Genomic DNA, 27,247 nt, shown 5'->3' on the forward strand with positions numbered 1-27,247 from the left:
CCCGGCCCTGGGCTACCCCAAATGCCTTGAGATTAAATAGGGTTCTGTTTGCAAGAGACCACACGAAGCCTCTGCCCACCTGGGATCCTGGCTTCACCCCTCTGAGTCTCAGCCTCCTAATCTGTGAACAGAGGACCTCAAAGTCCGGTGAGAAATAAACAAGATAATGCATGAAAAATGCCTGACACCATGCCTGGCACATGGTGACAGCACAACGAATCTAGCTGCCAATGTACCCCTGCGATTTCTGTTAGTCTTTCCTTCCCTGAATCTACTGTCTTGCCTCATCTGCCGATAAGATGCCCTTGGTCATCAATACTGGCTGCCAACTTCTCTACTTAACCGAGCTGTTCAGGCAACTCACTCAATGCCTTTGAGTCCATTCCCTTATCGTAGGGTCATTCTCCTTCCTTAGGGGATTGTTACAAAATCTAAATGAAATAACGCAGGCAGAGCCCCAGTTGTGTTGCAGGGTTCTTTGTGTGGGGTCTATAAATGCTGATTCCCTCTGGTCTCTACCCCCTTTCTTTTGTCTGGGATGTTTTCATCAAACCCAGCTCACTGGGTTGGTAGTCAGCAGGGTACAGTACAGCAGGTAAATGCACCAGAAAATGCCTACCAAAGGGAGGAATGCCACAGACTTTGCTTTGTGAAGAAAGCAGTTGTTGCTTTCCAGGAGTAGAGAGAACCTCCAGGTCATCTTACCCAACCTCTTGCCAGATACCTGAATCCTTGCTGCAATATCCCTGCCAAAGGGCCACCGTGCAGCCTACCCGTCCAAGCTCCAGGTGACAGGCAGGAAACTCCCCACCTATCTGTACTTTATCAGGTAGCTGTCACAAGCTCTGGCCCATGCAAGATGAAGTCAGATGACAGGGGCGTTAAACACAGGGGCCTGCAGCTGGCCACACTAGGTTTGGGTCTCAGCACTGCCATCATCCAGCTCTGTGACCTTGAACAAGTAAATGCCTTCCCCAGCTGGGCTCAACCTCCTCCTTGGTAAAATGCAGACGTAACAGCGCCCACCCACTGGGTTGTTTGTGAAGATCAGATGAAATAATATTTCTCCAAGGGAGCCATCTGATTGATGGAGATATCCTGAGGATGACCTTGCTGGGCACACATCCAATTGTGGAAGTTCATTTAACCAGGACTCTTAGGAGATGAACTTTCTACCCAGGCAGTTTTCCAACTATGAGAATGAAGTATGTGATGGTATAAATTCCTGGGGGCAGAGATAAATATTCTGCAATAAAAGGTGCCTTCTCAGCAAGGGAGGGACTTTCCACCAGCCACCTGGCCCAGACCAGCAGTCTTTAACCTGCTATAAAGTAGGGAACGATAATAGTACACTCTGCTGACCTGGGCAAACCCACTTGGCCCCAGGCTGTTGTCTACAGGGTTTCCAGGCAAAGTGCAGCTCCATGGCTCCAGGGAGCCTCAGGCATCACCCTGAGTGTGGGTGCCCACTTCCTTCCGGGGTGCCCAGCTGCTCTGATGAACACAGCTGCACCCTGTAGCAGGTAAGGAACACCAAGCTGACTAAATGTCATTTTCAATGCTGTAGCCATAAAGCATGAGGCTCCACATTACTGTTATCATTGGCAGAAAGGCTGGGACGTCTTGAGGTAGAAATCCTTGCAGGAGAGGGACAGGGCTGATGCAAACCCAGCTCCTTCTAGAGCAATGGAATTATGAGAAATGATTTAGGCTCATAAAACCCTGCGATAAACAAGGAATTGAATCAATAGGTAATGATTTCTTGTCATGTCCTTGACTGTGAAAAAAGCTTTCTCTTGTCAATTAAAATCAGGAAAGACTTTCTACTACTACTTAAAAAAAAAAATAAAATGTATAACTTTCTATCAAGGCATCTCAATGTGTACAGAGATTACAAATCTCAGGCTTCTGGAAAGGTCTTCTTTTCCCTTTTGTTTTCCTCCCTTGCTCTCAGACATGAACTCTGTTTGTTTGTTTGTTTTGACATCACCCAAGTGTTTGAATTGCAGGAAGTGAGGAAGAGGCTGATCACACAAATGCCAAGCTTCACCCTAAATTAAGACAAAGGCTTGACACAGAGCCAGGAAAAGGGTCCTCCCCACTCACTGCAGTGAGACTGTTCTTTCTGAAGCACAGACCTTACGCATCTGTCTTGCTCACAGCCTGTCCTGGCCTCCACCATTTAAGGCCCGAGGCCCTTGGTCAGGCACCTGGACACCTAGTGGTCTTGGCTCAATCTCAGCAGAGGGATGTCCAGCTTCTCAGGGCTCTCGGCACTCATGGACAAGATGGACAGGTTCGGAAAACCATCTAAGTCTGAACCCAGATCTGGTCTCCTCCCGGCCAAGGGGCCCAGCAGCACCCTTCACCTCCCTGCACCCATACCCTGGCCCTTGCATTGGCAGGACGCACACCCAAGCTGCCTGACTCTGCCTACGGCCCCCTGTTCAGAACATGAGAGACAGCCCTGTGTGGGGTTAGAGGTCAGTCTCTGAAATCAGCGAGGACTGGATTTTGCATTCCTAGAAAGACACCGACCTTCAGGGTCTCAGGCTCCTTGCATGCCAACCTACAATGCAAACGGTACCAACCTCCTAGAGCAATTGTAGAAGAGAGAGATACACACCCAGCATTTAGCACAGCCCTGCACAGGAGAACTTTCTGTGAGGACAGAAATGCTGTGTATCTGTGTCATTCCAATAAGACAGGCTCTAGCCACATCTGGCCATCATGTGGTTGGAACGTGGCTAGTGGGACCAAGGACCCGAATTTTTAATTGCATTTAATTTTAGTTAACTTAAAGTTAAATTGACACCCATGGCTGGTGGCTGCCAGACGAGACAGAGGATTTAGGACATCGCCGGGCACACAGGGAGTTCTCAACAAATACTGCTGCTGGCCTCGTTGACACTAACACACGGTTGTTCAAACAAAACCCCCCACAACTTATTAAGATCTCCAACTCCCCATCACCATTTTCAAAACGCATGCACATTTGCTTCATGCTTTTACCTTGACCAAGAGATTTATGTCCCCTGGAGACAGTAGAGAAGAAGGCCCCTGCCAAAGTAAAAAGAAGTCAATACGGACACACACAGGAACGTGCACACAGTGTATCGCATTCTAGCTCAGACAGTGTAAGGGCTTCAAAGTGCGTCCCATCACGCAGAACTCATCTGTGCCCTGCACACCATGCAAAAAGCCCTGCGTATGTCCCAAGCCGAGGTGGCACGGGAAGAAGTCACTTCTGAGGTCACCATACAGGCTGCCAGTCCTAACCAAGTCTGACTGACATCAGCCTTTCTGGTCCCCAGTCCCCTTCTGCTGGCCCGTTCTCCTGGTGGCCTCTCCTCCCCGCCCCCCCCCCCCCCCCAAAACCTCATAGGTCATATGGGTGCTGTGGAAGGCAAAGGGAGGCACTATCCTGGATTCCCCAGATGGGTAGGAGCCGTTGCCATCAGTCATTGACAACCTACTATGAATTTAAAGCCACTTTTCCAGCTCTCCCCAGTGAAATTGCATTCTAATCCTCACCCTTCATTATGGGTTGAAGGAGTGCTAATTCTGGGAAGGCGATCTCATTAGTCAGGGGTAATTACAGAGCCTCTGAAGGTATGTACGTAGAAGTCTGCAGGTCCCCAAATTTGCAGTCAAACCCACTGAGTTGGAGTGTGCTGTGTTAGGATTATGGCCAAGGTGGGGTGGAGGCTGGGTTCATACTGGGGTATAAGGAACACACAGCTGGAGGGAAAGCAATGCTTAAAAGGCAGACACTGAAGGAAGAGAGAATTCTTAGGTAGAACTGGAGTAGAGGGACATGGTTATTTTGCAAACTTCTAACTTCTGCAACGGAGAAAGAGTGCCAGAGAATCCAGTCTCCGGGGGAAGGTATTAGATTTTCCTCTATAATATGGGAAGCCTGTGGCCACAAGTGAACATACACTGCTGAATTCTTTTGATTAAGTCTGTGTTCGAGTTTATGAATTATGAATTACCTCTAGCATCCTGGGGATGCTGACACCAATACCATTTTCCAGGCTACCAAACCCCTTTCCCTGACCCTCCAGGGCTCCTGCCGCACCCTGCGGCTAACCAAAGCCATGTGTCGGTGGCGCCACGTACGTTTGCCCAGGATAACCTTGGTAGTGACTGTGGATAGGTGTGGTCTCCCGGGCACAGGTGCTCTATCGACCCTCTGGACTGTGACCCAAGGTGGATACCCAGGACAAAGGCTGGCAGACTCCGATTTGGAGGTGCCCAGGCAGTGCCAGCCCCATAGGCAGAGCTCACTTTGGGTGCGGCTGCTACAACAGAAGCCGAGACCTCCCTCGTTCTGAGCGAGACCCTCTGCAGGAAGGCCTACCTCTGCAATATTATTAAAACTTTAATTTAAAAGCAGAAAGAGGTTTTATCCTGAAGCCTTACATTTTTCCCTGGGAAGTTAATACTGTTCAAATCGGGACATGTGCATGCTGCTGGCATCGCATGAGCTGCGATGTTTCCATGCAGTCATGAGAGCCCCCTGTGTAATCAGTCGGGCCACACCAGACCACACAGCCAGGCAGCACTCACAGAGAGACAGAACAGGGAGCAGATGTTCAGTCTAGGTGCAGCGTGGCCTCGGGGAAGAGTTTAATTAATGCCTTGTACCCTCTTCCATAATCCTCTCGGGGTAGGTCACATAAGAACAGACAGGAACGGGCCTTTGGGGTGCAGTGCCTTCCGAGGGTGGGCACAAGGTGCTTAGCCGTCTGCCAGGCTGGCCTCTGAGGAGTCACTCACACATGGATCATTCCAGGAGTGCCGGACAGGTAGGCAAACAGACAGTGGGAAGTGCTGAGGCCAGTCTGAGTCCTCCTCGCCTCCTCGTGTATCGCTCCACCAGCTGCCGGGGACGCAGGCTGGAAATGCAGGACTGACCCATACAGGGGTGACACACAGTGGCCTCGTGTCAAGGTGGGACAGTGCCGTGGTGCCATTCACAGATCCAGATCCCCATGGGGTCAGGCCAAGACTGCCTTTCCCCCACCCTGTCCTGCCTCCCTCGATCCCACGGGCTTCACCCTCAACCCATCTGCTGCCCAAGAGTCCCCGCTAGAGGCGCAGAGGGGCCCAACCCTGGACGGGGATGCCCAGCACAGGAGTCCTGTGGGTGCAGTGCCGGAGAAGTGCTCTGGGACCGTGCAGTAAAGGCTGAACTCAGCCAGCCAGGGGCGTCCAAACCCACTCACTCTGACCTTGCCAGTTCCTGACGGGTAACCTCGACGCCCTCACACGCCTCACCTGGTAGGGCCTGGGTGAGCTTCCCTTCTGGGTGACGTGCCATGCTTTCCCCGACCACCTGCTGCCCTCTCACATCCGTGCGACCCCAGGAAACTGCTGGGGAGTGAAGTGCTGTCCCCACATGCCCTCCAGGGGAGACACACGGGGAGCCCTGTGCTCCGTGCCTCTGCATCCTTCCGTGCTGGCTGCCACCTGTGTCCTCCCTCCATAAGGAACTGTCATCGTCACCGTGAGTGGAGCTGCCTTCCTGAGTTCCAGGAGTCCTCCCGGTGAATGACTGAGCCTGAGGGGGCTTGGGGACCCCCTCTGACCAGCAAGAGCAGAGACCCCAACAGCTACTGGGATGTATCTGGGACCATTTGTGGGCAGTGCATTCAGTGAATTTAATGGTGATGAGAAACAGACCTATTTCTTCTCCCTCCTCTATTCTCCCCTCCCTCCCCCTTCCTCCCTCCCTCTCTCCCTCTCCCTCTGCAGGTGACCAGCTATGACAGTCATGCTTCTGCACATTGCCAGCAGTCTGTGTGCTGGCTTAATTCTCTTTGCAGAGAGGTGTCAAGGGCTAGATTTGGCAGAGGTCATTTGAACCCCCGTTTAGTCTCCGGCCTGAACCTTACTCTCCCCTCGCGTCATCGGGGCCTTGCACCGGGCTAATGACGTGGCTTCTGCAGGGCTGACTTCACTGCTGCAGAGCTGGCTTGGGCAGAGGAGGAGGGTGAGTGAGCAGTCCCTAATCTCTCACGTGACCTGTCATGTGTCACACGGGTACGGCCTCCGGAACCCTTCTGAATAGACCAGGATCCCCATCCAGGTCTCCTCTGTGCCCAGCACCCCAGGAGAGGGTGTGAAGGTTGCTGGCACCCACAGTGGCCTCTGAGCCCTGGGTGCTTGTCTGAGTCCTCAAGGTCAGGCCTACAGGACACTCACGCTCTCAGGTCCAGCTTGAGCTGAAGCTTCTGGCACGTGAGCATCTTGGTTTCAGAACCAGACTTATGATCTCCCCCTTGTGAGCTCAGAATCCCCAGCCCTGATGCTACCCTCTCTTCCCTCCTGGGTAACGTCTTTCAGTGGATCACTGGACCAGTTTCTCCCACGTCTGCACCGCTGCCCGCCTGCCTGGATCGCTCATCTTCACCACTCCTTTCTTGCAGGGCCCCCTCTACCCCATCCAGTGGCTGGGTCACTTGGCCAAGCCTTTGGGCTTCTCTGCCAACAGCAACATGGGGGATATACATGATGCACGTGAGGGAGCCCACAGGAGCCTTGGGCTAGACCGCCAAGGAGCCAACGTGCAGGACCAGTCATTTCCCGGCAAGCGGGAGCCATGGGCTAGACCACCAAGGAGCCAGCACGTGGACCAGCCATTTCCCAGCAACCCCATGGCTACCACCATTCCCATCATATAAAAGGGGAACCAGATGGCGCTCACATACTGGACAGGGGCAGGAAATGGGCCAGTTAGGAATTTGCAAGGTACAGTGGGGTCCATTTGCCCGCCCCCAGATCCACTCTCTACCCTCTGTCCTACTCAACAACCTGAGGCTGCACCGTGGGGAATGTGTCATGGGGCTAAGTACCTGCTGGCCTTGGCTAAGGTGGACAAGGAGAGCCACCTTCAGGAAACTGGAGTTGGGGAGACCCTGCTCCCATGCTGGGCCCAGCTCTCTGGCAGTGGCCTTGAACCCACAACGACAGCTCCAATTTGGCAGCCCTTCCCCACCCTTGTGCTCTCGCTTGGTGCTAAAAACTGGGGTCAGGGTCATGGCCATGTCGGCCTCCCACCGTGGCTTATCTCTGGGCTCCCCAGCATCTCAGATCAGCCCCCCGCCCGTGGCTCTGTGAGAAGTCCCTCCTTCAGCCTCTCACACCATCTGAGTTGTGTTTTATTCTCACTGGAGCCCTGACTTGAGAGTCAATATTCATCCAGAACAGTGAGATGACATACTGGTTTGCCAGGAGGCCCTCTTTCTCCTGGATTTCCTGGTACACCCTAAGAGAAGAAAGAAATGAAACATTAACTGTGCTAAGCTCATCATCCAGAGCCACTCTGCTCATGCCCCCCCCCCCCACCTCTGTATCCGCCAAGTGTAACAGGGTTGAAAAAAATCACCCAACCGTAAAGACTGGCACCAATAAAAAGGCATGGTTTGCAACCTCAGCCGAGCACTCAACGCTTCCCAGAAGGTATTCAACTGTGGCAAATATTTAGAATATGCCAACCCTCCTATGACTCCTATCCAAAATGCAAAGCTGCAAATGGCTCCTGCACACATCCCACCATCCTTCTCCAAACACAGGTGAAAGGGCCAGCTTGGAGAGCAGGACTGGTTCTAATAGCACGTTGAGATTGGGGCAGGTAAATGAGAATATGTGGACAGGTTCTAGAGTGTAACTTCCTCCTCTGCAGTGGAACCAAGGAAGGGAAGGGGAGGGTGACTGATCGTCCCTGCCCATAGTGAACTGAAAGTATAGATGGAGAGATGCATGTCTAAGAGTAAATGCTACCGCTTAATGGCGCCAGACATCTTTGCTTCATAGGAGCTCATTGTTGCCAGCCTACCATCCGGTCAGAGGATGCAGTGAGCAACACCCATGTAGAAGACACATGGTCCCTATCTTCTTGGAGCTCAGATCTATCTGAGCAGAAGCCAGACAATGGATACTAAGAGATGACTACCGTCGTCACGATGTCAGAAGTGATGCACCTTTAGCATCAGATAAGGGAGAAAGCCCTTGCAGGGATGGGTCAGGAACAAGTCCGTGGAGAAAAAGTCCATGGCACCTGACTTGAGCAGATAGGACCAGGTAAGGAAATTGACCAAAAAAAAAAAAAAAAAGGAGGCATTGTATGGGACACTGGGAACTAATGAGGTTCTGAAAGCATAACACAAAAGCATAAGGAATAAAACTAGACAATACAAAATCATAGGTCACGATCAACCTGGGTCATAGATCAAAAATCTAAAAATGTTCCTGGGGAAGGGGCAGGGATTAGTGGAGAAGCACTATTCCTCCAGGGGTTCCTTGGTCAAGGGGAGGCTGGGAGACGGTGGAGGTGGGCTTCCAGGGGGGTCCATAATAACCCCAGCTGAGTGGGTACCATTTCTCATTACTTACGTCCTGGCCAGCTGGTCCCTGGGGGCCAGGGAATCCGGGTAAGCCTCGGGATCCCTGAGGAAAAAAGAAGGTAAGTCACTTGCCAACAGCTTAAGCAAAATTAGGTCCCCCATTCCTTGGCAATAGTTGGTTCCCATTGTACAAATGGCCTGTTACTATGAGGAATCTGATATAATGCATGTGCCAAGATTCCCTGCTCAGTGATTACTCATTTCCCCATTGCTGTGGAAGTGGGAGTGTCACACACACGCGCGCGCACGCGCACACACACACAGAATGCTCTGGAACACCTTCCCTGTGAGCCCTCCTGCTCAGGCCCAGGAGGAAGGCCCCTTCCTTGAGTGGAAGGGTCACAGGGTCAGCTCCCGCGGTGAGCGCACCGGGGCTCACCCCTCTGCATCTGGTGGGCTGCTGGCCGGCTGTGCACAGTGTCCACTACGTAGAGGACATTTATTACTTTCTATTAGAAAATCATTCCCATTCTGTTGAAAATTTCTGGATAGTATCAGGAATTCTCACACGTATTTTTCACTGTGGCTCTCCCTTCCTGTGGAAACCTTCCTTAAATAGAATCAGCTCTCTGTCCTGGCAGGTGCCGGAACTGTGCCACACGGCAGCTCAGGAGCAAACCCTGCCTCTCTGAGGACTTCCCAAAATGTCCCCTTCACATCGACCCCTCTGTAGGAGCCCCATCCGCCATATCACCAACCCTATTGCTATGCTACATTAACTTGTTCTGAAATCTGATGGCTATCAATTAACTGCTCTGAGCCTCTGTTTTCTCATCTATAAAAAATGGGTATAAAAACGCCATTTCTCGGTTCAGAACTCACTGAGTGCACAGAATTTTCATGCAAAATATGTCATCATCGGTGCTAATATGCAGCTCCTCCCGCTCTGGGGGCAGTTTGTAGAAATTCACATTTTCCTGGTAAATGCATGCATATGCTTATCATCCATGGCGGCCACTCCTTAGAACAAATGTTTATGGAGAGCTTTCCTGTGGCTTCACCACATTTAGTCTATCAGAGCTCCGCAAAGGCCCATGGGTCTTTCATGCCCACTTTACGGATTAAGAGAGATCCTTCCTCCCCCGCCCCCTGCCGACTTGATCAGGATAATGTGGCTGGGGGTAGTGAAGCCAGGACTCAAAAGCAGTTCTGCTGGTAACTAGATAAAATTCGTCAAGCCATGCTGTCCTTCTGTGATGCAGAGACGCCAAAAAAGCAAAGCCAGTCTCATTCTGCCCAACTCTAGCACGCACACACCGGATTCGATGACCACCCATCCCCTTCCTAATCTACCACTCCAGAGACTGGTGGTTATTTTCTAGAGATTGGAACTGTTTAATGTTAGGGATTTGCAGAAACCACTTTCATTTAGCTGCCCCAATATAAAATTGCTTTAATTAGAAAAGAATTTCTCCATGAAGCCCAGCCCTTCATTTCACTCATACTGTACCGGGGGCCCTTTGTCTCCTGGTGGTCCAGAGGGTCCCTAAGAAACAAACAAACAAAACAAGTAAGTAAAGTCAGAAGGAAATACCGTAAACATACCGTAGCTATGATTTCCAAGCCAGGTCTTCACTGTCCTCGAAGGAGTAGCTAACTGCCCCCTGGTGTTAAGCCACAGTCACACCTGCTCACAACACCCGGAAATGCCACCCATGGAGATCGTCCTGGAACTTTCTCCATTTGTCCCTGAACAGGTACCACCTTATCCTGGCACCCACTTGGTTCCTGACACTGAGCTTATCTCTAGTTTGGACCTCTGGTGCAGGGTGGGAGCCAGCATCCCAGGATCCTCGTGCTGTGCTTTCGTCTTGCTTGGGACATGCTGGGGGCACACGCAGGGCCAGACTCCCCAGCATGGCCTGTTTTGGCTGATGCTGGTGTGGTGGCCCCCACCTCCTAACAGGGGATGTTCCCCACCCTGGTCTGCCCTGCTATGAGTGCATCCAGCTTAGGATTTGGCTTCTGGATATTGCATCTAAGATGTGGCCACTGATTAAGGCATTAGTGTGTGGTTTCAGGTCCTCCCGTGAGCGGAACCCTCCCTTGCCCTGAATCTTCCCTATGCTATGCTTCTGCGTGGAAGAGCGTGCCCTGCTTTTCTACCTGGACACATTCTTGTCACACTTCGGTTCTCAGTTGAGATGTCACCACCTTGGAAAGCCTTCCCCGGCTCCTCATGGGATGCTCATTAGAGATGTCTTCTAGCCCCTCCATGCACCCCATCCAGGACGCAAGGCTGGAGACCAGCCTCACTTCTCGGCGGCCTGTCCTCCCTGCTGAATGGCTGAGTGCTGCGTGGTCAGGTGGGTACTGAGCACCTTGCTAGGCATGGTCTCTCCAGCACTCAGCACAGTGCCCCGTGGCATTTACGGCAAAGTACAGCAGAGCAAATGGGACTCCATCAAAATGAACATTTTAGAGTATGGGAACTTTGGAATCAGGTGTAATCACGCTCACTTTTCACTGATGATCAGAGACAGGCCAGAGGAGACTGGGGCTTGCCCAAACCACACCGGGAGTCACTCGACAGAGGGGTTAACACACCTCCTGCCCAGTCTAGCGTACCCTGCGTCTCTGTGTGGCAGAGCCCAGGAGAACTTCCCAGATATTCCCAAGAGGAAGAAGGATTGCACATAAATGCATCGGTTTCTGACAAGCCAGGTAATATGACAAGCCAGGTAACCTTAAAGTCTGCTTATTAAATATGTCCCAGATGGGGCGCCCAGTTGGCTCAGTCAGTTGAGCATCTGACTCTTGATTTCAGCTCAGGTCATGATCCCAGGTCATGGGATGAAGCTCAATGCCCAGAGTGGAGCCTGCTTGAGATTCTCTCTCTCTCTCTCTCTCTCTCTCTCTCTCTCTCTCTCTCTTTCTCTGTCCCTCTCCCTAGCTCATGTGAGCGCGCTCTCTCTCTCAAACAAACAAAAAGTCATTCCAGAACTACCTGATAAAACAGAGGTAGCATCCTCTTAAGTGCACTGAAGAAAGGACGGGGAGTCTCCAGAGGCCTACAGGCAAGCAGGTAAGTCAAGCAGATAAGACAAGAGACCTACTTCTATTTGGGGTCTATTTGCCTCTGAAGCCACTTTCCCTGCATTACTTCTCATTGGTTCCGCCATGTGTCAGTCAATGTATACATGGGCTAACGCACACACATCTGAAATCTACGCTCTTCCAAGTAGTTCTCTACTGAGACTGTACTCATTCCTCAAGGAAAGGACCCAGGGACAACTGATTACCAGCAAGGGGAACACTGCCAGGTCACTTCAGAGGCACCCTGGGTTCTAAATGAAACTCCATGACCGACCTCAAGCACTTAACTTGCTCATTACACTGAGCTCCAAATTTCTCTCTCACGTTACTTCATATAAAATCCACATGTGAAAGATGAATTCTGTTGTCAAAAAGGCGTTCATTTCAAATCTTAGCTTTATCGATTATTAGCTGTTTGGCCTTAAGCAAGTGACTTTGTCTCTGAGCTTTGGTCTCCCACGCAGAATGCAGAGCTAGATGGCCACCTTGCCTTGAGTGATCAGAAGTGAAAACAGATGCTCTAAAGTAGAGAACTAAGCCATTCAGTGCATGGCCCACCCTCACAGCTCTTTTGTCAGTATATGTTCAAGAAATTTAATGAAAGTGTTGAGGAGGATGGTGTGTATAATAGCATTCTTACACGTGAAGCCTAAGCATGTTTTCAACAACCACAACCCTCTTTTCCAAGACTATGCCCTATGACATGCTTGCTCAACAGCCACTTTACCCCAACACACATAGCTTGGCCTTTGGTACCATGTTCCACTAGAAGGAAACAGCTCCCTGGAGAAATGACTGATCCCGGATCTGGACAAGGAATGTACACAAACCTAGAGCACCTTGTCATTCCAAGAAGCAAGGACACGATTAGAGACTGCTAGGCTTTTGTCAAAGGTACTCAGGGTCAACGGGGATAAGCTCCTATTGGCATCGGCTAAGACAACCTGCGCATCAACAGGAAGAATAACCAAGATACATAAAAACGCATCAAATGTATTTGAATCCATGAGTTCAAAATTACTGATGAAAAACAAAAGCACCTAATTAATCATCTTTGTGAGATGCTAGGGAATCAAGTCATTATTTGAAAATAACTGAAGGGGAACACTGGAACATTCCATATGTATTGTACCATATGAATTGTACCACTGAGTATGTAAATTATAATTGAGGGACCTTTCCTCCATCTAGAAGCATTCTAGCAGATCCATAAAAAAGAGTTGGTAGAACAAGAAAGGCATCAATTTGCAACCCTTGATGTGCTAATTGATCTAAGCATCGGACATCAAAGAGTGTGAACATCACCACGAGAGAGACCACCAGACATCATGTGCTTCCTGATGGAAGAACACACTCCCTGTGAAGTCTTGCCAAAAACATCAAGCCTGAATCTGATCAAGGCTCTAGGCCCAATTACTGATGTATAGAAAATGCAGGCACAGGGCAATGTGTTAAACTAGTAAAGTAGCAAATTCCAGACTGTGGGAAGCTCTATGAGACCAAAAAATAAATCTTGTTTCATCAATACATAAACTGCAAAAGGAAAGAAAAAATAATGGAGGGAAGTCTACATATTTATAAAAGAAATTTAAAAAAATCAGCCAATTACTGTCTCTATTTGGGTCTTGATTCGAACAAAAGAGAACTACGGAAGCATGGCATTTATGGAAGAAATATGAACTTAGCCATTGACTGGATATTTGATGACGTTATGAAATTGCTTTGGGGAGTGTAATAATGAAACTGTAGTTGCGTTTAAAAAGTCATTGTCTTTTAGAAACATACCAAAATTATTTACAGATAAAATGAGACACATCTGGGATTTGCTTCAAAATAATGGAGGGCAGTTGAGGATGAATAGGAAGCAGTGTCCTTGAACAGGGATCCTGGTTGTTAGAGCTAAGTGTGGCTGCATGAGGCTCATTTGGCTATTCTCCCAAAATATTCTTTTGGTGTATCTGAATTTCTCCTTGATAAATGTAAGTATACATATAGTGTATATGTATGTATGCATATGTATACTGTATACTATGGGCTCTATATGTATTATACTATATGCATATTATATACACTGTATATTATATACACCACATAATTATAAAGTATATATACTCAATAAGTATAAGTATAGAGTGTGTGTATGCGTGTATATACACTATCTGTATACTACACACTATGTACTGTATGTATATTATACTATATGTATATTATATATACTATATATATGTATACTATATACTAAATGTATATTATACTACATGTATATCATAGACATTATATATCATACACACTACATAAATATAAAATATATATGCTTGATAAATATAAGTATATACAGTGTGTATGTATGTGTGTACATATACTATAAATATACTATATACACCATATATACACATATACACTATATACACACATACACTATATATGTAGTATGCACACATAGTATACACACATGCATACACATGCAACACAATGCTTCTGTTATTTGCTGATAATTGCAGACAGTGAAAACTCACAAAACTGAAAGCCCCAAGAGGCTCTAGATAGGCTAAACACTTTTCCTCTGCTATGCTGCTATGCTGACATCACTGTTTCCCTCCTTTGAAGGTTGGTCACCTCTCACCCCTTCTCCCCACTGATAACCTAACACCAAGGTGCAATTTTCTGCTCCACGGTCTTTTATCTGAACGCTAACGTGTGCCAGGCTCTGTGGTGGTCACGGAGGATGCCTACACTCAGTGCTCAAGTAAGGAAACCCACCCTTCTAATAACCAATGGGGACTCACTGGGTCTGGGTTGAAAGATGCCAGAGCTGCTGACGCCTGCCTGAGAGACTTGGGGGAGGCTTTACCCAGAGGATGCCAGGGGAGAGAGGTTGGGGGAAGAGGCCAGTGGGCTTCACAGGCAGGGAAGGGCAAGCACGACCCCGGCAGAGGAGAAGTCAAGCTTTGCACAGGAAAGAACAGTTCCTTTCCTTGACATGGGAATGCCTGGTGGCTGCAGCCATACTTTCCCAGGGCAGCTGGGGTCTGCCTGGGTGAGAAGGGCCTGCAGTGCCCCTCAGGAGAGGCTGACGAGTTACGGATGAGCTCAGATCCAGGCTCTGGGGTGGTGTGGGCACCCCAGCGGCTGGAGAAGGCCAGGCGGGGAGGCCAGGGTGGAAATCCAGGAGTGAGGTAGGAGGGAGGCCAAACGAGGCCAGAACAACAGCTTGGCCCACTGTAAAGGAATTGAGATCAGCCACAGAGATCGGAAGGAGAGCTCCCAACCAGAAGTGACCGTGGAAACTTATTTTAAAACATTTTTGGGGGCACCTGGCTGGCTCAGTCAGTCAAGGGTCCCACTCTTGGTTTCGGCTCAGGTCATGATCTCACAGTTCATGAGTTTGAGCCCTGCATTGGGCTCTGTGCTGACAGTGCACAGCCTGCTTGGGATTTTCTCTCTCCCTCCCTCTCTCTCTGCCCCTCCCCTGCTCATGCTCTTTCTCTCTCAAAATGGATTAGTAAACAAACAGAAAAATTAAACAAAAAATCTTTTTGTTTCATCAACCAAGACTTGAATCTAAACACCAAGAGTGGGATACTCAGTTCCTGGTCATATGCAGAGCTCTAGGGTATGAGGGTGTCTCACCATCCACACCCTCCCCACCTTGCCCTGTGCACAGAACAGGATGGGAGTGCGTGTCAGTGAGCAAAGACCTGCACATTCCCTGGGCATCAGCTTTGGGGTAACTACTGAGAAATGCCCATAGTGAAATGCCTGAGAAATGTCCCCCAGCAGGGCCAGATAAGTGGCCACGTGGCTGTACCAACTCCCTTCGAGGAATACTGGCCAGCCTCCTTCTTGGGATGGCCTGACCTGAGCGGCTCTCTGGTTCTCCTACACAAAGGAACGGAACCAAACAGGCAGATAAGACACATGAACAAAACGCAACGCTTCTGTACAACCTGAAACCGACGTGACCCTGTGTGGCAACTGTATCTCCATAAAGAAAGGGGCAGAGAACAACCGCTAGCCTCCTGAGTCGTAGCTCAGAAGCCACGGTGCGCGGAGAAGACGCCGTCCCATGAAGACTCGCCAGCATGGACGTGTCACTATCGCTGCCCTGTCTGGAGCGCGGCAGGATGCTTGGGGCCCAACCCTAGCTCCGCCAAGTCCCAGCTGTCACTTCAGGCAAGTGGTGTTACCTCTCTGTCTTCACTGGCACATGAAAAGGAGAACAGGACCCACAGGTCCTGGTTCCCCTGCTCACTGCTGCCCCCTGGAGGCCAACCATCGGGCTCGCTGGGGTTACTGTTCTGCCACCTTTCAGGAGCTTTTATCTCTAGTCTTATTATACTATTTCCTAGATGATGGGGAGTTAAAAAAAAACTGTTAGGACACTGACACATTTTATTGCACATCATCAGCTCCATGCTTCTTTCTTCCATCGGGCTGTCAGCCTAACAGCGAGCCAGTCCTGACTGACATGCGACTCTACCTACACCAAGGAGGGCGTCGGTACAAAAGACTGTAGACGGGAAGAAAAGGTCGGGGGAGGATTTTTATGACATCAGAAGGTCAAAGGCAGGGGCCAGGTGTCATTACCAATGTTATCATGATGTAACCTCACGACACCCCTGCTGCCGCTACAGAAATTACAGGCACTTCACCCATGAAGAAACTGACAGAATCAGAAGGCGTGGGTATCAGGGAACACGGTCGTCAGCGGGAATCTCGCCCTTGCAGACCTCGAGCTCCTGGGTTCGGTGAGGTTCAGTAGCACTGTGATCTGCCCTCAGGCCTAAGCTGGATCGTTTTTAAGCATTTAAAACCTTGCTATGGGGCGCCTGGGTGGCGCAGTCGGTTAAGCATCCGACTTCAGCCAGGTCACGATCTCGCGGTCCGTGGGTTCGAGCCCCGCGTCGGGCTCTGGGCTGATGGCTCAGAGCCTGGAGCCTGTTTCCGATTCTGTGTCTCCCTCTCTCTCTGCCCCTCCCCTGTTCATGCTGTGTCTCTCTCTGTCCCAAAAATAAATAAACGTTGAAAAAAAAATTAAAAAAAAAAACAACAATAAAACCTTGCTAAAGGAAGATCAGAGGCAACTTGGAGATTAAAGGGTTTTTTTGTGAGTGTCTTGAATCTAGAAGCCAACCCCCCCACAACTGCTTTGCCACCCATATCCCTGTCCAGTGAGGTGCACAGGCTGGCAGGGAAAGCCAGGGCTCCCTTCCAGCGGGGTCGGCACTGCTCCCGGATTCCAAAGGCCTCAGAGCATAATGCCAGGGAAGGGAGGACGTGAAGAATAACTTATAAGCTGATCCATCCTTAATGGGAGCGCTTAATGGAAATGGATAATCCTGCTCATCCTGCTGAAACCACCGGGTGAGGTGACACAGGCGAAGAGAACTGCTTTGGGAGGATGTGGGAGGTGATGTGCATCCTGGCCCTGGCACAGGACGAGCTATGTGACATTGGCCAAGTCACTCTACCTCATGAACCTCAGATTGTTAACCTGGAAAACAGTGATGTAGTCGAGCCATCAGCGCCCCTCTCCAAATGCCCCCTCCCCCTGGCACCTGGCAGCATCCCGGGCTTTCTGGAGCTACAGGACAACTCTTGGCCTGAGGACGGGGCAGGCTGAGAGCTCCTGGGAGTCAGCCCTGCAGGGAGCAGCCTCCACCTGCTGGCCAACAGGAGTGGACACACACATACACCCCCGCCTTCCCCCCCCATTGGAGAACAACTCTGCGATGCACCAGGCCTCTCACCTCTCCCGGGCTGTCAGCAGAAGGAAGCCCTAGTCGTCCACAGCCCAAGCCTGCTCGTGAACACAGTCTCCCTCACTTCCCTTCCTTCCCCCCACAGGCTACCCCCCAAGTAGTGATTTCTGGAGCTTTTCCCAAATAAACTCCTTGCACTGAACCCTGTTCTCAGGAGAGGCTTCTGCAGAAGGCAGCTTTCACCCAGTGGTAGGGCACATTCACAGGACTGCAGGAGGCGGTGGGTACGCAGGTTTCTACACTGGGTACCAGGCCAGACACAGACCACTCGGTAAATGGCCCTGGTCCCGTAAAGAGGCAGCTGAGTCCCTGGTGAACCCACACCCCTGGCATCACCCCCTCCTTCACCTCCCCTGACTCTCAGCGCACCCCTGCATCCTCTGTGCAGATTCCCAGGTCATCAAGAGCCTAGGCAAGGGGCCAAAGACAGGATTTATGAAAATTCAGTAAGCTTTCGTCCGCCACGGAAGCTTGTAATAAGTTGAAGAGGAAAGACAATAAAGAGTTGATTTATAGCCCCTTGGCTGCAGCCAGCCAATTACTTTTCAGGTGGAATCACTTAGGCATGAACATATTTCATGGCTTACTTTAGCTGGCTCTGAAGCGGGAGGTGGGGTGGACGATGTCCCCCTCTACCGACTGGCGTTCTGATTAAGGGCCTGACACGGTGAGCCCGTAGGGAACAGACCGGGATCTACAGAGACCTGCTACGTGACGGAGAGCCCTACATTCACCTTACAGCTTCCCTTACAAAAAGTTTTCTATTCTAGGGTTAATTCCTACATGAGGCAGAATCCTCACTCCAGATGAGGCCCCAGGAGAAGGAGGGTTTCAGAAATAACAACGCTTGAACCCTGTTCCTTCCAGCTACCAAAAAACTGAAAAAAAAAAATAGCCAAAGACAAAAGATACGGTTGATGTAATGAAGCAGGAGGATTTGTTCTGAGAATTTCTTTGGAAGAAAGACAGACTAAAACTGGACATTCCCAAGGGGATTCCATATGCCTGCTCCATGGTTTCAGGCACTTTTAAGGAGACAGGAGCCCCGCACCCCATGTGAGATGGAAGGGCTGTGGTCATTTCTGGTGGTGAGCAAATGAGGCAAGCTGGACAGGGGGGGGTTCCCTGGAGAATTTCAGGGACAGAGTGAGGGACCCAAGACCAACGGTGGTATGTAAGAGGACCACAGATGGGAGAAAAGGGAATTTCTGTTTTATAAGTGATATTGTGGGTAAGAAACTGGATTTCCTCTCAAATTATTTGAGAGACAAAAATTAGGGTTCCTTTAATGGGTTTTTATTGGGGTCGGTAGTTCTTGAATGCAAAACCAAGCAGAGACTGGGGTCATGTGCTGCTCTGGTTTATATCCAGAATAGGGGTGGAGTTAGACTGGGTTACATAGCAGTAACAACAATGCATGAATAGTTTGGATATGATGAGGCTTAGTAGTAGCATTTGAAAAGGACTGGGCATTTGAGCTTCTTTTCAATAATAGTAAGACAGGTGCTACAGACTGAATGTTTATGTCTTCCCCAAATTCTTACATGGAAACCAAAGTTCCTTCATGATGGTCACTGGAAATGGGCCTTCGAGAGGTGACTAGGTAATGAGAGCAGAGGCTTCATGACTGGAATTAGTGTCCTTAGAAAAGAGAACCTGGAGAGAGGTCCCTCATTCCTCCACCCTTTGAGGACACAGAGAAAAGACAGCCATCTATGAATCAGGAAAAGGACCATCAGACGATGAATCTGCTCGCACCCTGATCTTGGACATCCAGACTCCAGAACTGTGGCGAATAAGTGCCTATTGCTTATAAGCCACACAGTCTATGATTATTTTTGTTAAAGCAGCCCAAGAGGGCCGAGCAACATGGCTCTCAAGAAAAAAGTCAATACAATGTTAAGGTGCGTCATTAACGTGCTGTGTATCTTGGTAGCAAAGAAGGGACTACACAGAAGACAAATCACCAGGATTGGAAACTGGCCTTAAATTCTGAAGGCTACAATGCAGTCCAAGGGGGTAGGAGGTGTGATCTTTCTGACACCAAAGGGAAGAATCAGAGGCCAGGGGTAGAAGACACAGAAGACCAAATTCCTACTCTCAATGGGAAAAAAAATTCTAATAAATGTCGATTCTCTATAGAAATAGTTGCCTACATTCCAAATCCAGGTGCATTAACTTTCAAAGGAGCGTGTCTTCCATTTCTCAAGATATTCAGGTGGAGGCTGGCTGAAAATATTGACCGCTATCCTCCACCTGGATGGAGGCACAGGCATCCCTGGTCCTTGCAATCTCGATTAAGCTCTAAAGTCACCACCTCTAGGGAGTCTGTAGACTCATATCCACCAGACTGATGTGCATTATTTATCAAACTACCAATCTAAGGACCACTGCATAGATTCCATTTTGGAGACTGTATGAAAACCGTCCTTGATTGCATTCATGTCCTCACCTGTAGACTAACTGGAGGAAGAGGGGTAATGAACTCACTACACCTACAGTACATGAGAGCTTGCTGTTTCCCCCACATCACACCCCTTCCCCGTCAATTCAGGTTCACGGGCTACAACTCAGATTTGCAAAGTTTGGCCAGTGAGTCATTTTTGATCTTTTTTTAATATTAATGAATTTTGTTCTCTCCTCTTTCAATTGGACAAGTCCAGTTCTTCCCCAAAGCCTTATTCCCACACAAACTACACCAAGTTTGAGAACAAAGCCAGTAGACGGGTCTAGGTCCCAATGGACTGGAGGACTGTGAACCGCTCCCAAGTTAGCTGGAAAGGGAGGGTCTCTGCAGGAAAGCCCAAGCTATACATTCACTCAGGGGCCAGCAGGGAGTGGCTGTGTGGCCTGAGGGTGAGGGAGGAAGTGCTAGAAACATAAAGACTCACAGGAGGGCCAGCCAACCCGATGCCTGGGTCGCCACGGTTGCCAGGGGAGCCGGGGATCCCAGGTGCACCTCGGTCCCCCTAGAAAGAGGAAAAATATGATTAGGAGGTCAGTTCCGAGCAGCAGAGAGCCCGTGTACAAAAGGAATCATGCCCCTCATACCATCCCGACTGCTGTCCATCAACACCTCTCCTGCCTCCTGGGCTCCGCGTGTCTCTCCACAGACCCTAGGCAGCCCATCACCCACCCGGTCCACCACACATACACATAGCCACCAATTGTGACCATGCACCTTTCAAGGTACCATGCCCCAACACTGACCATGGCTCCCAGTGTGGTTGTAACAAGATGATCACCCTTTATGCGACCACAGTTCCAAATTTTCCTGTGCCTTCTCCAGACCTCATCACACTCCCATCCTGACCACACCCCAGATTTTACTATGTACCTACATTTCCAATTAGTTTCCAAATCAACAACAGTTTACCAATACTTTGTCAAGTACCTATATTTTGCAAGCCACATTTCCAGGGGTTGGGAGAGGCAAGGATGACTGAGCTATAACCACTGCCTTCAAGAATAGTGGTTAATAGAGGGTGGGCTGAAGTTCTGTCTCCAACACTCATTCACTATTGACTCAAGAAAGTGACAAGTTCCCTGAGCTTTTGTTTCTTCATTTACAAAGGAGGAGGAGGTGGGGTGAGGGGGTGGGGGTGTGGTAATAACAGGAGCTGCCAGGTCAGCAGGTGGTCGTGCTCACAAAACCAGAGGACACATGCAGAGCGCCATGCTGGACGCACAGCCTGGCTCAGGGCTCCGTGCAAGTTAGCTGCCGTGGCTCTTTCTGTTCTCATGCACCCGTCATTCTGGACTTCGATGGGAAGAGAAAAAAGAATGTCTGCCACTTCTGAGACTGAATCACACCATTTTATCCACAATTTCAAAATCCTCAGCCTCTGAACACAAAGGCTTACCCTAACTCAACTGGCAGCAAAGCCTGACTGGTGCCGACACAGGCTCCTCACACCCTTCGGTTATCCCGTTTTGTATGGATGCTTCCAGGCTTCTGTTGCATCAATATTAAAGAGTTTGACTAGGCTTGCTGGCCCACACACCACAGTAAATGCTACAGCTAGAGTTTGCAAATTACCACCTTTCTAATTCCAAAATAAATTCGGCCCAGAACACACAGGGCCCCATCAATTTTGTGCAAGACTGTGCACCTGTATTAGGTCAGCTGAACTCTAGCCAAGCCTAACACTGAAATGGTGGCTGATCTTGTTCGAGCTATTTAATATCCCTGGGATGAGTTAACTCGTATGACAAACGAAAAGAGCTTTAGAAGGTTACCATGAGAAGCCAATGAGATAATGTGCACCAATCTGATTTGAGGTGGAGCCTGACATTGCTAGGCAACACATCGCTTATTAAGGTTTATGTTTCTAAGCATGAAACAAATCCCGTTAATAATCAGCTTTCCCTCTAACCATCACGTTGATTGGAAAATTTCACATTTTGGACCTTTAAGAAAAGTAACGTTTCTAAGATGATTAGTTTTCCTGCAGTAGGTCTGTTGCCTGGATGAGTACCAAAGTTATATTCATTTGACCAATGTTTGCTGTGTGTTTATTACCAGCAGTGACATAGGTTCTAAGATCAAACGATGCCCATTTCCAACACATGCTGAAGAGAAATCTCGTTCATGGAAAGTAGGAGGGACAGGACTTGTGAAGTTCTCACAAGAGATGAACTGAACCCCAAACCTCTCTCTAGTAACACCATCTGCACCCACTGTCCTTCCAGGCCCACTGAGGCCATGCTTCCGGAGAGCCACAGCACCCCATGCCCCTTCCCCCTTGCCTCTGTAAATAGGCCCCTCCTAAAATTCTCTTAGAAGTCCTGGATGGAACACTGTGTTTTTTTAGAAAAATGTAATATGGCTTATTCTGAGAAGTACGAGATGATCGGATGGCTAGAAAATCTAATCTGCATGCATGGGGAAGGTGGGGAAGGGAGGAAGTCCAGAAATAAGGAAAAATGGGGAAAAAGTGTAATGAACTAAGGATGAACACATTCCATGGTGTGTTAGTCACAAACGCACTGCACCAATGAGACAGCCACATGGGAAGAGTTCAAACAGGCAGTCAGGTGACTGTAGGTCCAGTTTCAGGACAGTGTCCACCTGGTACTGGAACCTGGGTGAATCCCATAGCCTCTCTGTACCTTAGGGCCCTCGTCAATCAACAAAAAAGGGAGAGAACATTCTCCCATGTATCTTACGAAGACTCATTTAAAAGGTAAGAGACAATTTAACATTGAGTATTATAAACGTGTTATTATTACTCTATCAGTGGAATTAGAAGACAGAAAATAAACACACGTAAAAACCAGAGAAATCCATATCCTTTTGCATCTCGGTTTCTCTTTAAAGTGTTTCATGTAAATTGTCTTACCATTTTGTTTTAGCTTGGCTCCCCTCTTGCTCCCGAGGCTCTCTCTTACGTACCAGCAAACCCTAACTACTGCCAGCTAAACACACCAAACATTCATGTTTTAACCTTCCAAACGCTGACCCATCAAGTAAGAGTAGCCCAATCATCCCATTTCCATAAACCCACCTCTGCCTGTCCTCCTGTCTGTCCTCCCGCCCATGTCTGCGTGTGTCTTCGTTAACCTTAACACGCTGCTCTCCCACTGTGTCTGTCTGACCCTCTGGCATCTACGTAAGTATCTTAAGAGTAGAAACTTCCCATTTGTTCACCTACCCATTAATTGAACAAGCATTTGTCCAGTACCTAGGATGAGTCAGACCCTGTGTTGGGTACAAGGTCGATACACTTTTGCATCCACAGTGCCCAGCTTGGGACCTGGCACCAGGGGCAGCCTTTAATAGCTATTTCCTGAGTGCTGGAATGAGTGAATCCATCACTGCCAACATTTTGTCAGGTACTAAATTCTGCCTTTGACCGAAATCAACATTTTAAGAGGAAGGAGCTTGATAGAGCCAGGAGGGAACACTCAGCCCAGCCTGGAATCTGAGTCTCTGATTATTCTTTTCTGCAAGGTAGCCAGACCTGGTTCCTTTCCTGTGTTTATGGCCCATGATGATGCTAACATTTCCCCAAAGCAACAACACTTTACAGCTTAATGGACTGAAACTTTTAGAAAAAGACTCCAAGAAAAGAGCAAAAGGCCTTAATGTTCTGCCAGCTAAAGGAAAAAGGCTTATGATTAAGAAACAAAGAGGGCACAGGAGCTAGAATCTGTGATAGGGACTCTATAAAATATTTTGGCTGCAGGACATTCTGGGCCAGTCCAACAGTGTCCAGGAAAGAAATGCATGAGTAAGTGCAGGTCGTGGACAGAGAATGATATCATTTCTTTCCACAGGAGCCCTTTGGGAGTTAAATATGCTTTACTCATTTATACAGAAAAGGACAAGAGGGTCTCAGAAAGAGTAAACCACTTGCTTCAAGCCATCTATCTTGTAGGTCACTGAGCTGTGACCCTAACCCACAAAATGAAGGCAAAGCCTGTTCATTTTGCTAGAAATGAGTGCCACCCAAGAAAAGGAAAGGCTTCTTTAAGAACCCTCCTGCAGTTTAAGTAATTAGGAAGGGGGTCTGCCCTGAAAACCATTATATGGCTCCCTTCCTCCAGCCAGGGGTTTCTGGTCAGCACCATGGACAGCGGGGTCACTCAGCAGGCGCTCTCCTGTATCTCTCCATCCTTCCCTGCTTCCAACCCACAAACAGCCCATTCTTCAACTAAAGACGTCCTTGAATTCAAACTTACCTTCCCAGTGCCAATTAAGTATGGAAATCTTTATTTCTAAACAAAATTCTAACTTATACATGTATACAATATCAACATGGGAATGGGTCATCTGTTTCCATCCCTCACATTTTAAATAGGAGAAAACATCTGGCCAAAGGGATGCCATGTCTAACCCTGGGTCACCCGCAGGTGACACTGGTTGGTCAAGTGGACCCCAGGTCAAGGCTCTCTGCACTCCTCACCTGGAGCCTCAGCCTGCCTCTCTCTTCAGTGCTGCCTCCATCCACTTCCATGTGGGTTCCCAACATGGCTGCAGAAATAGATAAGGGCTCTCTAGGTCCCCATCTTCCTGCTGCCACCCTAAAGCTGACTCCACAGGGTGATCTAATAATAAGGATCACTAATTTTGAATTATGTTAGAGAGAGAGAGAGAGTGTGTGTGTATGTGTGTGTAAGTGGGGAGAGCGACAGAAGGAGAGAGAGAATCCCAAGCAGCGCCATGCTCAGCACAGAGCCCAACATGGGGCTCGATCCCACAACCCTGGGATCATGACATGAGCCGAAATCAAGAGTCAGATGCTCAACTGACTGAGCCACCCAGGCACCCCAAGGATCACTGATGTTTATTGAGCATGTACCTCTGACAGCACAAGGTCAGGCAACTATTTTTATTTGTATTATATCATCGATTTTCCCCCGAACTCTGCCTGGGAGACAGATTTTATTAAACTCATGAATAGTAATCATAGGAAAAGGACATCTTAAGCCATTTCTGGTGCCTTTGCCTTCCTTTCTTCTAAGGGGCTGAAGGCTCCCTGTTAGGGAGAAAAGTGAGAGCACAGGAGCACTGCCACCCAGATGTGGGGCTCAGCACATCACAGCAGCCTCAAATGCATGCCTTAGGCTGGTGGCTGATCCATAAGATCCTCCAGAGCTTGGGTCTTGCCTTCTGCTCCTCTCCACACGTGGCCATTACTCCAGGCACGTGGGACTATTTTATATGCCTCCAAATTCAGGAAAAGTTGTCTCCAAGGTTGGGTTTTTTCCTCCAGAAAATAGGGAGTTGCCATATATTTGCTCAGATCACCCCAAGAACACTCCCATTTCTCTTTTCTTTGATCGCAAATGACAAAATAGCTACCAGAGGATGCACATTAGTGACCATGACTTCCATCGGTGCAAGCTTAGATTGCTTACAGAGGCTACCTGCCTGAATAGGGGGAAACCATGCAGCAAAGATGTGTAATGTAGGTGCAGCAATTATTTGGGGGCCTCAAACTTCTTACCCTGGATATTCTTGTGAATGAGCCACGTACATACAATTTAAGAAGCAACACATTCTGTGGTTCTGTTGTTGAGATCCTAAAGATACAGCTATAGAACAAAAAGTACAGTTACCATTAAATGGATGGGGATCTGGGGTTTGGGATAAATCTTCCCATCATGGCTTCCAGAAGCGCTATATCCTAACACAGGTGGGACGGATGGGGGCGTGCTGCAGAAAAGTGCTGGCTGACTCAGAAAGTGACTCTGGGGGACACTCAGGTGGTTTAGTCGGTTAAGCATCCAACTCTTGATTTGGGCTTAGGTCATGATCTCATGGTTCATGAGTTCAAGCCCCACATCAGGTTCTGCGCTGACAGCATGGAGCCTGTTTGGGATTCTCTCTCTCTCCCCCTCTCTCTGCCCCTCCCCCGGTCATGCAAGTATATACACACACTCTCTCAAAATAAATAAACTATAAAAAAAAAAGACAGTGGCTCTGGGTGTGACAGAAAATGGCACTGAAGGCACACAAGAAGAATTACTAAAACTCGTTTTCATAAATACACCCAAGTGGCTAAAAAAATAATTACACAAGATTTTAACGTGGTCTTTTATATGTATGTTAAATTGAAGCAAGAAAAAGCACATCTCAATGTCCATCCATCATTGACTGACTCGCCACATGCTTACGTTCAAGCATCTGAGTTGGTCAAGCCATGTTTCATTGGAGGTGGGTGCGTTCATGGTACGTCCTGGTCTCTGAACACATTCCGTGTCCTGCCTCAGTGTCTTCTCCCCTGTAAGTACCCCTGCAGGGAACCCCTTCCTCACTTCTTCCCCTTCCAACTGCTGCAAGCACTTTAAAATCAGGACAAACATCACCTCCTCCATGAAGCCTTCTCCGGTCCGACCAGGCTGGGCTGGGGAGCCTCCCTGGAGCTCCCTTATGCCCCAAGCCTCCCTCTATCCTAGCACTGGTCTGCTTTTGCCTACTCATTCATCTGCCTTCCCCTCTGGCTGGTGAGCTGTCAGAGGGCTGGGGACATGTCACATACATCAGTGCCGTCCCACGGCCCACCTCAAGATCCAACATGTGGCAGCAGCTTAGTGGATGTGAGCAACAGATACAATCATAAATGCACTCACTGGTGATCGGGGCACAGATGAGTCAAAGAACGAATGATTCAGTGTAAAGATAACTTCAGGGAAGTGTCCCTGTAGAGTCTTCAGTCAAGCAGAATGTGATTAACTGTGGAGCTGAGAAGTGACCAGAGATGCTCACAATACAATCGTGCATGGTCCCTTTTGCAGGACAGCCCACAGCATCACGATTTGCTTGGATAAACACTTACCTTGGTTCCTAGAGGTCCAGGTAATCCGGGTGGCCCACGAAGCCCCTGAGGAAATGAATGACATGAGGACAATGAGAGGACCACAAATGAACAATCTACCATCTTCCACAAGCCAAGCCATGCGCACCCTGTGCTGCGGGCTCGAGAGAGACAGGGGTCTCACCGTGGCCTGTTGTTTACAAAAGAAATGACTGTTTCTGAGCTATAGGTGTCTTGGGTGTGAATTCTGACCCTGCCACCTACCGCCTCGCCTCTGTGTGACCCAGAGCAAATCCCAGTTTCTCTTAGCCTGCTTTCCTACTTAAGATCCTTCTACTCAAGGCTCCCACAAGGACAGGCAAGGCCAGGCTTCAAAGCAGAGCCCATGGGCTCCAAAGCCTTGTCTCTTTCTTGTCTACCATGACCTCAAGACCTGGGGGAGCCAATGAGAAGAATCTTCAACTTGAGGCTTGAGGGTTTTGCTTGATGCAGATGCACGGCCAGAATTAAAATCACAACTCTACATTTGCATGTATTGCCAGCGAGCCAGAGTGGAGGAAGAGGCGAGGGTCCAGTCTCTTGTGGGTTCACAGCCACGCTCTGTGACTTTGGCAAGTGATTCACCTCCCCAAACCTCATATTCCCCATCAATAGTATAGGGGTGATAATACTGCTATGGTCTGAATGCTTGTGTCCTCCCCAAATTCATAGGTTAAATCCTAAGGCTCAAGGAGATGGTTCTAGAAGGCAGGGACTTTGGTGTTCAGGACATGAG

General features: G+C 48.9%; 1 protein-coding gene across 1 annotated transcript in view; it reads right to left on the minus strand.

Moving 5' to 3' along the window:
• The window catches only part of COL22A1 (collagen type XXII alpha 1 chain), a 235,627-nt gene that overhangs the window by 59,346 nt on the left and 149,034 nt on the right, over positions 1-27,247 (minus strand). Inside the window, exons 37-42 of the mRNA XM_047841976.1 lie at positions 26,494-26,538; positions 20,101-20,178; positions 9,862-9,897; positions 8,401-8,454; positions 7,229-7,273; positions 3,013-3,060 (exon numbers count right to left, since the gene is read on the minus strand). Of these exons, the coding sequence (XP_047697932.1) occupies positions 3,013-3,060; positions 7,229-7,273; positions 8,401-8,454; positions 9,862-9,897; positions 20,101-20,178; positions 26,494-26,538 (306 nt within the window). The remainder of the gene's footprint in view (positions 1-3,012; positions 3,061-7,228; positions 7,274-8,400; positions 8,455-9,861; positions 9,898-20,100; positions 20,179-26,493; positions 26,539-27,247) is intronic.

This window comes from Prionailurus viverrinus, chromosome F2 (assembly GCF_022837055.1).
Source record: "Prionailurus viverrinus isolate Anna chromosome F2, UM_Priviv_1.0, whole genome shotgun sequence".
Taxonomy (NCBI): domain Eukaryota; kingdom Metazoa; phylum Chordata; class Mammalia; order Carnivora; family Felidae; genus Prionailurus; species Prionailurus viverrinus.